Here is a 14,137-nt window from a genome sequence, read left to right as displayed (position 1 = left end):
CAGAACACCGAACACATTGGTTTTGGAAGTTAGGCTTCACGTGTACAGTATAAAGACAAAACAATTTGAAAGAAGTGCATTAAGTCAGGTGCAAATGTGTCGCTGTCTTGCTTCCTGTCTAATTTTGTCGAGATGCCGGATGTTTCAAATTGATTGCGAGGAGATTAAAAAAAAAGTGATGCTGCCTCGCAGAGAACGGGGAAGTGGCTCTCTCTACACTTCTCTGTACATGGTACTGTTATCAGTCAGGAAGTCGGGGCCGGGTTAGCTACAACACACACCAGAAAACCCTCCGAATCCTACCCCCCCCCCCCCCCCCCCCCCCCCCCCCCCCCCCGACCTATTGCACACCGTGAAACAAAATACAGAGAGAGGGCAGAGAGTGAGAGAGCACCCTTCTGTCTCTCAGAGGGCCCCCCCTCCCTCCTTAGAAATCATGAGGTTATCTTTCTACCACGGGAGAATTGGCCAGGCAGAGACCGAGGACTTGTTGGCATCGGCAGGCAAAGACGGCAGCTACCTGATCCGGGACAGCGAGACCGTACCTGGGACTTACTGCCTGTGTCTGCTGTGAGTATGAAAGCTGAGCAGGGAGATGGCCAGTGAGAGCGGAGAGGAGGGGGGCGGGAGAGAGTGCATGTCTTACAGAAAACCAACCACTTCGACGCCAGCAAGTAGGGAGGTTCAGGTGGAACTGGGACGGCGTCAACTCCACGTTTCGAGTTTCGACTCACATGTCTGCGAACGAAATATGGAACGAATGGGAAACGAGGGAATAAAATATAGGGGCATGCTTGGAAGGAAAATGCATTTGCATAGCGCCTTTCATCCCCCCCCCCCCCCACCCCCCCCCCCCCCCCATCCCAAGAGCCAATGGAATACGTGTTGAAACCTGGTCAATGTAGATGTGCAGGAAACTCCTTCGGGAGCCTAGTTGTTGGACAGGTACTTCCTTGAGTCGTGGACCTGAGGCTGGCCCGATCAGACTGGATGAATGGACCGCCACTGGAAATCTACTTGTTTGCAAACATGTTGCGGACCTGAGGCCAGTGGTTGGGGTGTACGACCCTCACTGGGGTGCGTTCAGGACCATCCATTTCTGAAACAATTGACTAAATGGCCCCTCGCTCCCAATCTCATTAAATGACCCCCCCCCCCCCCGCCCAACACCACCCCCCCTGTCCGCACCGTGCTCGTGAACCTGTTAAATACACGGTGGCGACCCGTTTCGTTGTCCAGTCTCGCTTCCAGCTTATTTTGCAAGCTGGACAATACATTAATCGAAATTCGAGTCTTTCCCGCCTGCTCCACCCAGATGGTACAACCGTCAGCTGTGTGAGATTGAATTGTTGCATTTCTCTCTGGTGCCCATTCAGAAAGCAACTGTGCCATAAATATTTTCGTAAATTACAATGATTCTGCAATCTATCTCGATAAATCAAAATATGCGGATGTCATTTTTGACCACCGGGTTATTGGGCACAATTACTGCAGGTCAGAGGTGGATATTCGGGTGAACGCTGAACTCATAATTAAATATCATACATTTTTCTAAGTCTTTCGCTGGGAAAGTGTCCACTGACCCGTTACCAGATTTGACAAATTATCTGTTTCGCTTTTAAAAAACCCCAAAAGGTCATTCTTCCGCTCTGCCCCAATTTTGATTTTTTTTTTGCCATATTAATTTGACATTAATTTACCAACTCCCTCAAGGGAGAGTTGCGCAAAGCACAAATGTGACATTAATGACGAGGTGGATGGAGCCTGCCTCCGGTTTGGGAAATAAGCAACGAAATGGACATTAGCAATAAATCCAATTTTGAAACGCGGCTCGAAGCCGCAAAGTTGCAGATGTAATATTTTTGTTGCTGCGAAATTGATTCCACACTTTCGCCCCGGGTAGAATTCGGGACAGGGCGGATTAAAACGTCTTCAGCGAATATTTAAATTGTCCTCATTTGGATATAGACGAGTCAAAACATTCAGCCCCCGCGCCCGTCAGGTCTTCAAAACAAACACCGCTTGAGTATTCCCAAGTTGTCTCCGCAATGCAATGAACGCGCTGGTTTCCCAGCGATGTGTAATAATGTGTCACAATGCCCCCTGTCTCCGGGGGAAAGAGCGTGGAAATTAGACCACGGGGGTCGCTGAAGCCCAACAGGGAAATTGCGTTGGCAGAAAAAGAAAAAGTAACAATATTTTGCTTCCCCCGCCTTTGGGACCCTCACTGCTCACTGCTCAAGAAGGTCCGGGGAGAATTCGATAAACATGGAAATAAGGAAACTGCACTATTCACAGCTCAGTTTAACAGCCAAAACGGTCTTTCCGCTAAAACATAATCCTAAATACCTGGACAGCAAATTCAGTCGTCAATGCTTCAGAGCGGGGGCTGAAATTGAGGGGGGAAGTGGAAAATTAACTCCCTCCCAAAAAAAACCTTAGGAAATCCTCCAAATCCTTGAATGAAATTCTCCATGTGATCTGACCTGTTAGGCTTTGATTTTGATTGCGAAATAAACCAGACACATTGAACCTTTATTCGGGCAGGTTTAAAAAAAAAATTGAAACAAGTCTCGGTCCAGATGTGGATCTTAAGCAATCCTTTTTTTTTAACCGTTTACGGTCATATCAGTAGATCTGCAGCCAGTTAATGTTGGGGTCTGACTCTGAGTAGTACCTTGCAAGCTCTCTCCAACCTGACTGTTCAATCGTGAATCCACACGGACCATTTGACAGCCGGCGCTTCGGTTTAGTCCCGCGAGGAAGTTATTTATTATTCGCAATATTATTTCAGTAACTTTCTCGGGAGGGGGGGGGGGGGGGGGGGGGTGTAAAGTACAGTGTGTGTGGCGTGTGAGCGTTGGGAGCCTTTGAAAGGCGGAGGCGGAGCCACTTTCAAGGCGAGTTGCTGTTTGCTGAAACCCCCTTCTCCCCCCCCCCCCCCCCCTCACTCTGCACCCACGCCTCGTTTACTGAGAGGAGAAATTACACAATATCATTCTGGGGAGAAGACAGTTCCAAATCGGAGTCTGGAATTACCCCCCACCCCTCCCTCAACTCCCTTCAGCCGGGGTTGTAATTTGAAGAATATTAAATATTGCACAAATTCATTTCAGCCAACCTGACACGTGGCTAGAAATACACCGCCCACCTTACTGAATGGACAGAAAAAGCCCCCTGCAATCTCCCAGCCAGAGGTGTTGTTTGGAATAAAACGCGGCGATTAGTCTAAAAGTATTGCTTGATTTTCAGTGGAAATGTTTGTCCTTTGTTGTTTATAAAACCCCATAACTGAGGTGTAACATTCAGGGCGCCTTTTGATCTCGAGCCATGAAGTGCTTTTTGCGCGTTTCACTCATTTTTCTGTGGACGAGAGTTAAGAAACACAACACAGCCCGGGAGGGAGGGACAGCAGCCTCACGATGAGATATTCAAAATGTTTAATCCATTTTAGCTCGTGGTGTGTTCCTTTAAAACATGTTCCCATTAAGGGGTTATGTTGGATGCAGGGTTGAGGTGGGCTTTAACTGTGGGGCATTTCAAGCGACCCTCTTGAAAGGTCGCTTTATTTTCGAAATATCTACACTTGTTTGCAGAGACATCGGGTAGTTCTGAGCATTCTGCTCATCGCTTCTACTAGGCACCTATCCGTTGAGGCAATATACCCACACCATGTTGGCAGTGTGGTAATGGTCACTGGTTAATCTCCTGGGGGGCATGGGTTCAAATCACACCATAGCTGTTGGTGGTGTTTCAAGTTTCAATTCATTGATTAATTTGGCCGCATCCAAAGTTATTTTAAAAAGCCTCTGGTTTCACTAATGCCCTTTAGGGAAGGGAGTCTGCCATCGTTGGTCGTCTGGCCCACACGTAACTCCAGACCGACAGCAATGTGGGTGACTCTTAGAATCCTAGAATTCTTACAGTGCGTTCTGAGGAAGTAAGCACAGAGGAGGAAACCCACGGGGAAAAAGTGCAAACTCCACAGTCACCCCAGGCCGGAACTGAACCCACTGTGCCCATATCTGACCCCATATCCCATAAACTAATTAATAAATAGCCTTACCTATATGACTGGCCCTGCTATTCCAAATGAAGTATGTTGTTCTTGTACCGGCGTTAGGTTAACTGAAAGAGCAAATCTAAATTATTAGATAATAATATGTTGTCCACTTTATAAACAAAAGGACAATAGTTAACAGGAATCCACCACCATCTGTGATTTAGTTGGAGGTTTAGGCTGCCCATTCATAAATCAACTTGATAATTGGTTTAACCCCGGAATACTGTAGTGTAATTCAGCTTGAACTAGACTGAATCCATCCGTTGTCTGAAACCTTTCCTCTGCATCAATAGGAAGAGTGGACCTTTTGAAGATGTGTCGGGAGACGGCTGCTTGCTGAGCTGTGGTTTACCTTTTGTTTCTCCCCCCCCCCCCCTCCTCCTCCTCAGTTTACTATGTTCCACAACTTGCTCACCAATTCGGCTTGCGATTTCGAAGTCGGTGTTTTCATGTGGTTTGGTCGTTACGTGCGAGCACAGTTGTGGGCAGCGTTTCATCGCTCGTTTGCTCACTGTTATTCTGAGTGTGCCGCGGAGCTGAATAAAGAGCAAGTTGTTCAGAAGTGAAAATTGAGACCAGGCACCAAGTGGGGGCGGGGGGGGGGGGGGGGAGCTGACAGGGCAAGGTGTGAACCACACTCTACAGCGAAGGAGAGCTGTTGCTCTTGCAGGCTGCAGCACAGTAACCGGTGCACAATGTCAGGTCGACACAGGCGCATTCTTGAACAATTCACAAATCTCCTGGGGGGGGGGGGGGGGGGGGGGGGCGCATCCTTACCTGCCCTACAGGAAGCTCCGGACCCACAGCAATGTGGTCGACTCTTAAATACCCCCTCAAAGGGCAATTAAGGATGGTCAATAAACGCTGACCCAGACAGCGACGCCCACAACGTCTGGATCGAATTTTTAAATATGAGAGAGCGCTGGCCAAAATCGGAGTTTCCGACCAATAGCACCAGCTTGCAAATTGTTGCAGATGAGAAACACAAACACCCGATGGGGACTGTGTAAAATCCGCAACAGTTCAACACTGCCAGCTGAAAGAGACAGATTCCCTTTCCACCAGTCCCCATGGATAAGGGGGCTGGCGGTGTGAAATACAATTAATAATAATAATAATCTTTATTGGTGTCACAAGTAGGTTTACATTAACACTGCAATGAAGTTACTGTGAAACTCACCTAGTCGCCACACTATAGCGCCCCGTAATTTAACTTTAGACAACTTTTACAATACTATTTTTAAAAAACTTTGTTTCAAAATTTATAATTATGTACTTTATGATGTTTGTTACATCATAACTGATTCTCAGCACACCTCAGGTCCCCTGATACTTTCATCAATGAAGGTTAACATACCCCTGGGTATTTCACTATTGAAATCCCAAGATACACAAGAAGCCTTGACCATGACCATGACCTTGACCATATATGCCCAGGTGTTTAAGAAGCATGAGGTCCAATCCCCCTATTTTGCATTGCACGGTAAGAAGTCTTACAACAGCAGGTTAAAGTCGAACAGGTTTGTTTCAAATCACTAGCTTTCGGAGCACTGCTTCTACGTCATATTTTGGATTGGACATTGGTTTTAAAGCTGTTTCTGGTTGGCTCCTTAAAAAACGTTTTTGTTTCATCTCCAGAAATAAAACATTTGTTCATACTTACCGGATTTCTGAAACTTCTGGAAATTACTCTGTTCAGGTAAGGAATACAGCCTATTTAATCAAAGCATTTCATAGAATCGTTACAGTGCAGAAGGTGGTCATTCGGCCAATTGAGAGTCTGCGCCAACCCACTGAAAAGCACCCTACCTAGGCTCACAGCCCCACCCTCTCCGCCTATTCCCATAACCCCATCTAACCTGCACATCTTTGGACTGTGGGAGGAAACCGTAGCACCCAGAGGAAACTCATGCAGACATGGGGAGAAAGTGCAAACTCCACACAGGCAATTACCCAAGGCCAGAATCAAACCCGGGTCCCTGATGCTATGAGTCAGCAGGGCTAACCACTGACCACCGTGCTGCCCCTCTTGCAAGGCATTCAATTCCGAGGGAAGTTGTCCAGTCTACTTGCCCAACCTGTGGTAAAATATGGCAATATTTACCGAGAAAGACTGGCACCTCGAAATTAAATAATAGATGGAGTGGACAGCCTGTGGGCTCCTGAGGTGAAGGGGGAATGCCAGAAAAACACAATTTATAAAACTACCTGAACTTTAAACCTCTAAAAACCTCAACTAACACAATAGCCCAGGCACGTTATCGTGACAAGAAGTAACAGATTCCAAAGAGTGACACACCATTACCAAATCATTTTATTAAAGGGATGGTCGGTGCAACATCGAGGGCCGAAGGGCCCGTACTGCGCTGTAGTGTTCTATGAAAGTAAAAACACCTTACAAAAAAGGTCTAAAGGTTGCTCTTGCAAAATCTAAAGCAATGGCAACTATTCAAATATTCAAGATACCAGTGGGATGAATTGACCCAGACATTTGGTTCAGAGTTTAAAGATGTTAATATGCTCCTATATAGTGCAATGGTACAATTGAGTCTGCACCGACACATGAAAAACACCAACCAGCCTACCTAATCCCACTTCCCAGCACTTGGCCCATAACCTTGAATGTTATGATGTGTCAAGTGCTCATCCAAGTACTTTTTAGAGGATGTGGCGTAACCCGCCTCTACCACCCTCCCAGGCAGTGCATTCCAGACCGTCACCACCCTCTGGGTAAAAATGCCTTTCCTCCTAAAGAACCCCCTAAACCTCCTGCCCCTCACCTTGACCCTTCAATTAAAGGGAGCAGCTGCTCCCTATCCATCCTGTCGATGCCCCTCATAATCTTGTACAACTCGATCAGGTCGCCCCTCAGTCTTCTCTGCTCCAATGAAAACAACCCAAGCCTATTCGACCTCTCTTTCTAACTTAAATGTTCCATCCCAGGCAACATCCTGGTGAATCTACCCTGCACCCCTTCCAGTGCAATTATATTGCTCCTATAATCTGGCGACCAGAACTGCACACAGTACTCCAGCTGTGGCCTCACCAAAGTTCTATAGAACTCCAAAATGACCCCCCTGCTAATGTTACCTATGCCTCAAGTGTCCCGTATGACACTTTGACAAAGGGTCATCTGGACTCGAAACGCTAGCTCTTTTCTCTTCCCACAGATGCTGTCAGACCTGCTGAGATTTTCCAGCATTTTCTCATTGGTTTCAGATTCCAGCACCTGCAATAATTTGTTTTTATCCAGTGTCCCGTATGCCTTTTTCACCACCCTATTAACGTGGCATTTCTGCCTTCAGAGATCTATGGGCAACCACGCCAAGGTTCCTTTGTTCCTCAGAACTTCCTGGTGTCATGCCAGTCATTAAATAATTCCTTGTAAAATTTATCCTTCTTATTCCTTCCAAAGTGCATCACCTCACACTTTCCAGAGTTAAACTCCATCTGCCACTTATCTGCCCATTTTAACATCCCGTCTATATCTTTCTGTAACCCAAGACACTCAACCTCACTTTTAACCACCAGATCAATCCTTGTGTCATCTGATAACTTACCGACCCTACCCCCCACATAGTCATCACTGTCGTTTATATAAATGATGAATAATAGAGGACCCAGCACAGATCCCCGAGGTACCCCACTGGACATTGGCTTCCACTCACTAAAGCAGCCGTCTGTCATCACCCTCTGACTCCTACAACTAAGCCAATTTTGACTCCACCTTATCGAATTACCCTATATCCCGTGTGCATTTTCCTTCAATACAAGTCTCCCATGTGGGACCTTGTCAAAGGCTTTGCTGAAACTTTTGTTAAGTGTTACAAAATGCCTCTTTCAATTTCTGCCACTATCTCGATTGACCTATTTCTTAACTTGATTATCCAGTTCACTTTAGTCAGCTCTTTTAATACCCTCATAATTGCCCTTATTTAATTTTAAAACACTAATCTTAGACCGACTCTTCTCTCCCTCAAACTGAATGTGAAGTTTAATCTTACAATCACTGAATCTAGGGGCACCTTTATTATGAAGTCATTAATTATCCTGTTGTTGCCCATTAGGAGATCCAGAATAGCCTGTTCTCTGATTGGCTGCAGCATGTACTACTCTAAGAAATCATCCAGAAAGCACTCTATAAATTTATCTTCCAGGCTTCCCTTGCCAACCTGATTTGTCCAATTGATATTCAGATTCAAATCATCCATGATTAACACTATACCTTTGTCACAAACCCCGATTTTTTCTTCCTGTATACCCCATCCCACAGTCTGGTTACTGTTAGGGGGTCTATAAACCACTCCCACAAGTGACAGCCGACTGCTATTATTTCTTGCCTCTATCCAAACTGATTCCACATCTTGATCTTTCGAACTAACTCCCTCTCTCTAATGTGTTATTGTCACCCTTAACTAACAGAGCTACCCCTGCAACGTTTCTTAGCGTCCTGTCCTTCCAAAATGTCATGTACCCTTGAATGTTCAGGTCCCAGCCATTGCCAGCTTTTACTGTCTCCACAATTGCGGCAGATTTCTCTCTCTTGGGGCTTTGTTTTGTGTACAGCCACCTGACTGCAATCACGGGGGAATTTTCATATTAATTTAAAGTTGAAACAAAAGTTGGCCACAAGTGAACTTGGCAGCTTCTGAACCCTGTTGCAGGATGTTTACACTAGACTCTGAGGTCGACTGATATTAACAGGAAGAAAGCTCTTTGTAGATCATGTTGTAGATTCTTATGGCTAACCATTGTCATGCAGGCCAAGCGCGCAGCCAGCATAACACAGCAAGATCCCATTGAGATACATAGCCAGCTAGCCTGCTCATCAGAAAGTAAACTTTTGGAAGTCCATGCATGGACCCCAAAATTAATACAGGGTATTGTTAACCAAAGGTATCAAGGCATATGGGACAAGGGTGGATACATGGAATTAAGTTCCAGATGTGTGATGATTGTATTCATGTGTATATTGTGATGGCCTGTTCACAGGAAATGAGGTGTCGGGAGCGTGAGAGGCTCCCAGCATGGCCACACATGTAAGAGCTGATAAAGAGCTTTAATAAAGTGTTTATGTTGTTAATTCTTGGTCTTCATTTCCATACAACCCAGCAACAGTACAATCACCTCATTGAATGATGGAACAGACTTGGGGGGGGGTAAACCTCTGTTCCTACATTCTGAAAATACACTTTTGTTAATTTCAGTCCTTTTGCGGTAAAATTTGAAAACAGCTCACGAGTACTTACCACATCTGCCAGTGAAAAAGACTTGAATCTTGCAAGTACATAATACTCCAAATCCAAGCTTCAGAATGACATTCTTGTCACAGATGTTATGAATGTAGGAATTTGAGATATATATTCTGTTATATGTATCTGGTGCAGTAATGGTTAAAGGGCTGGGTAGTGTGTGTATATATATGTATATATACTGCAGCAATGTTTGTAAAAATCCTGGTTTAAAAGTCAGGCAGACACTCTGGCTACAGAAGGTATAATTACGGCATCATAAAAATGAGATAATCTTATTTCAAACCATGCTTATGTGGAAAAGGACAAGCCTAATGGATTTTTGTGATGATTTCTGAGGAGTAGATAATTAGAGACATTGGGTATGATTCAGTGACCCTGTTGCGTCCCGTGCAGATCTGGGTGCAATGGACGAATTGCACGAGCGCCCCAAATCGGGCACCGTCCAGGCCGATTGCGAGCCACCCGACTCGCTCTACCCAGCACGATTTGGATCTCACCCTCGCTGGGCGAGATCCAGAGCTGCATATTTAAATGAGCAATTAAGCGAATTTAAATACCTAGCGCCGGATTCACCCGGTGCCCTGTGAGACCTCGCCGTTTAGTATTGGTTCACACAAATGTGAACCAGCGTGACGCACCTCGGGGGTGGGGGAGGGGGGGGGGGGCTTGCCCATTGGAGGGGGGGATCCTGGGCCCTCGATAAGGTTGGGGGGTTGAAGCGGGGGGTGGGTCGATAAAGGAGGGGAAGATCGGTCAAAATGGCGCCCTGATCTGCGAGGAGCCATTCTTGCCGGCGAAATCCGCTCGGCAGTGAGAAATCAACGAAAGTGTGGCCTCAGCGGGGAGAAAGGTCCCAAGGCCAAAAAAACCTGACAAAGTGCTGTTGAATAGCGGGGTGTTTCTCACTGCTACAGCACCAAGAAACACCCTGTCAGACACTCACAAAAGCAGATTTCAAAAATTTTTATTTTAAAAAATAAATTTAGAGTGCCCAATTATTTTTTTTTCCTCAATTAAGGGGCAATTTCGCTTGGGCAATCCACCTAACCTGCACATCTTTGGGTTTTGGGCGTGAAACCCACGCAGACATGGTGAAAATGTACAAAGCTCCATACTGACAGTGACCCAGAGCCGGGATTCGAACCCGGGTCCTCAGCACCACAATCCCAGTGCTAACCACTGCGCCACATGCCATCCAAGATTTTAAAATTTAACCACTGAATCGCGCCCATCTCAAGTCCGGGAGATCACTGCATGAGTTCCTCAGGGTAGTATCTTTGGCCCAACCATCTTTAGCTGCTTCATCAATGACCTGCCTTCCATCATAAGGTCAGAAGTGGGAATGTTCTCAAATGGCTGCACAATGTTCATAGAACATAGAACATTACAGCGCAGTACAGGCCCTTCGGCCCTCGATGTTGCGCCGCCTTGTGAAACCCCTCTAAACTCCCTCTACACTATTCCCTTATCGTCCATATGCCTATCCAATGACCATTGGAATGCGTTTAGTTTTGGCGAGTCCACTACTGTTGCAGGCAGGGCATTCCACGCCCTTACTACTCTCTGAGTAAAGAACCTACCTCTGACATCTGTCCTATATCCATCTCCCCTCAATTTAAAGCTATGTCCCCTCGTGCTGGACACCACCATCCGAGGAAAAACGCTCTCAATGTCCACCCTATCTAATCCTCTGAGCACCATTCGAGACTCCTCAGATAATGAAGCAGTCCATGTCTAAATACAACATGACCTGGACAATATCCAGGCTTGGGCTGACAAGTGACAAGTTACATTTGCGCCACACAAATGACAGGCAACGTGTTAGATCCTACAAGAGAGGACCTAACCATCGCCTCTTGACATTCAATGGCATTACCATCAATGAATTCCCCAGAATCAACATCCTGGGGGTTACCATCGATCAGAAACTGAACTCGACTAGCCACATGAATATTGTGGCTACCAGGGCAGGTCAAAGGCTAGGAATCTACGGCGAGTAACTCACCTCCTGACCCCTCAAAGACTGTCCACCATCTACAAGGCACAAGTTAGGCGTGTAATGGAAAATTAAATACTTGGCTGGATGAGTGCAGCTCCAACAACACTCAAGAAGCTTGACTCCCTCCAGGACAAAGCAGCCCGCTTGATTGCTCCTCCTTCCACAAACATTCAAATCCTCCACCACCGATGAACAGTGGCAGCCAGTGTGTATCATCTACAAGGTGCACTGCAAGAACTCACCAAGGTTCCTTGGACAGCACCTTCCAAACCCACGGCCACTACCATCTAGAAGGACAAGAGCTGCAGATACCTGGGAATCCCACCACCTGGAGGTTCTTCTCCAAGTCACTCACCACCCTCACTTGGAAATATATTGCAGCTCCTTCACTGTCGCTGGGGAACATCCTGGAACTCCTTCCCTACACTACAGGTATTTTAACCGACCAAGGAGACAGCAGAAGGGCAACTAGGGATGGGCAATAAATGCTGGCCTAACCAGCAATGTCCGCATCCTGTAAATGATTTAAAAAAAAAAGTGTTTCAACTTAAGTATAAGGTCATGGGATTTGAATGGGATAAGGATGATGTAACTAATGGGAGGAGCCAAGGGCTGAATCAGTCAGGTTTTGAGACAGTCAGTTTGGATTTGGCTGTGAACTGGGCAGCAGCTTCAGGAAAGAGTTGCCAAGTGTTACTACCCCCTGGGCTAGAATGCGATCAATTCCAGCTCCACATGACATGGAGTCACAGCACAATTGAGATTAATGAATATTTCGTAGAAAAACACTCAAAGCCTTTGGTCCTTAGCTGCCCAATAACTATAATCACAAAGTGTGTAAATTTAAACACAATTAAGTTTATAACTAACCATAATAAAATACATGTGTGGAGATGCCGGCGTTGGACTGGGGTGAGCACAGTAAGAAATCTTACAACACCAGGTTAAAGTCCAACAGGTTTGTTTGAAATCACTAGCTTTCGGAGCACAGCTCCTTCCTCAGGTGACTCAGGTGATTCACCTGAGGAAGGAGCTGTGCTCCGAAAGCTAATGATTCGAAACAAGCCTATTGGACTTTAACCTGGTGTTGTAAGACTTCTTACTATAATAAAATATGCACCGAATACAACAGGTTAACTATTATGTAATTCCTAACCCCCCCCCCTACTTAAACTCATCTCACCCTCTACATAAACACACAAGACAGACAAACACAGAGGAAAGGAGAGGGGTGAAAGAAAATGGTAATAGAAGTAAAAGATAAGAGTCTTTGTTTCAGATGGTTGTTTCTAGCACACCTTGCTTCAATCCAGGCTTTCAGTCCGAGGTTTTCACTGTAGATTCATGTGGATCTGTAGATTCTGTGTACAGCATACAGCTTTTCTGGAGAAAACATGAGGGGGAGGAAGAGAGAGACAGAGAGAGAGAGAGAAGGTGCTTGTCTCTGTGTGCCCAGGGCTCAACTCTGCTTTCCTTAGGTCTCTGGAAATCATCCAACGCAGGAGGGATCCAATCACCACCTGTTACCGGGTAGTATATGGCATTTTGGCCAATTCATTGGCCACCAAGCTAACCAATCAAACCAAGTCTCACCCCATCTTCCAGGTGCCACAGGGTCTGATTGCTAGCATCAAACTAGCGCCATAAGCTATGTTGCAACTCTTTGAATTTCTCCTTCTCTCTGTTGCTTGACTTAAAGATACATGTTCATTAAGCATCCATGGGTCAAAATGATAATGGCAAAAAAAATAAAGGGGGAACAAAGAAATCAACAGTAAGGACCCTTACCCAAGTTAAACAATGGTTTGACACAGGAAGAAAAATGTATAGACTGTTTCCTGAAGGATCTCTCTTTCTCTCCAAGCCATTTCTATGCAGCAAGTATTCCTGCGTTTGCTAACTGTGTTTACAAGTGGATTTTGACCTGTGATGGGTTTTGCTTGATTGGAGATATGGAAGACAGCAGTAAGGGGTTAAAGCAGTACATGCGTGCCACAACCAGCAATGTCGATTTGTTGGGTCAACCATTCTTCTAAACGTCTAAGCTTGCAAAGAGCAGGAACTAGTAAATTAAGCAAAATGGGGCTGCTAAGGTTTTCAGTTTATTTTTAAGCATTGTTTAAGTGGTAATTGTAAGCTTTCTTTGTGATGTGAAAGTTAGTTTAACACAGTAGTAATAATAAGATTTATTTCAATAAACCACATCCCTATTTTTGTGTGGAATCACTCCTGGAGCAAAATATTATTTTCCTCAGTTTTTCAAATTAAAATAAATATTGGGGTTTCTGACTGCTATCCTCGCAAACATTGGGATCTGGTCCAGGATCGTAATACAGATACAAAATATGTTTTGAACAAGAAAACGAGGCATTTCATGCTGGTCTCTTCTGACATGATAGACAGTTACAGTCAAGTACAGCTCATTTCTAGTTGACTTTATGAACACACAGGTTTGCCTCGTATAAGGGCAGTGGCCTTAAAGGGACAGGCCAATTTAAAAACAGCAGCACCTTGGCAGCCAAATATCAGAACTGAACTTTGCATTGCTCAGAGCAACTGCATGGGAGATCAGTGAGTATTTATAAAGATCTAGCATTCGTGCCAGTGAACTATATTTAGCATCAATTTGACTCCATGTCCCGTTTTGCTTAATTTACTAGTTCCTGCTCTTTGCTTAGACATTTGGGAGGATGGTTGACCCAACAAGTCGACATTGGTGGATGTGGTAAGCTTGTCCTGCTTCTGTAGTTGTAGCAGGTGGCTCTCTTTTGGGACTTTGTTTAGACACCCGACTACACTCACCAGGCTGAAGTGAGGACA

General features: G+C 45.4%; 1 protein-coding gene across 1 annotated transcript in view; it reads left to right on the top strand.

The window, feature by feature from the left end:
• The first annotated feature begins 356 nt into the window (after nucleotides 1-356).
• Nucleotides 357-14,137, top strand: part of LOC119977562 (SH2 domain-containing protein 1A-like) — a 103,591-nt gene continuing 89,810 nt past the window's right edge. The window contains exons 1-2 of the mRNA XM_038818654.1: nucleotides 357-570; nucleotides 5,702-5,762. Coding sequence (XP_038674582.1) covers nucleotides 437-570; nucleotides 5,702-5,762 — 195 coding nt within the window. The 5' untranslated portion in view covers nucleotides 357-436. The remainder of the gene's footprint in view (nucleotides 571-5,701; nucleotides 5,763-14,137) is intronic.

Source organism: Scyliorhinus canicula, chromosome 14 (assembly GCF_902713615.1).
Source record: "Scyliorhinus canicula chromosome 14, sScyCan1.1, whole genome shotgun sequence".
NCBI lineage: Eukaryota > Metazoa > Chordata > Chondrichthyes > Carcharhiniformes > Scyliorhinidae > Scyliorhinus > Scyliorhinus canicula.
This window is presented reverse-complemented; position numbering and strand designations above follow the sequence as displayed.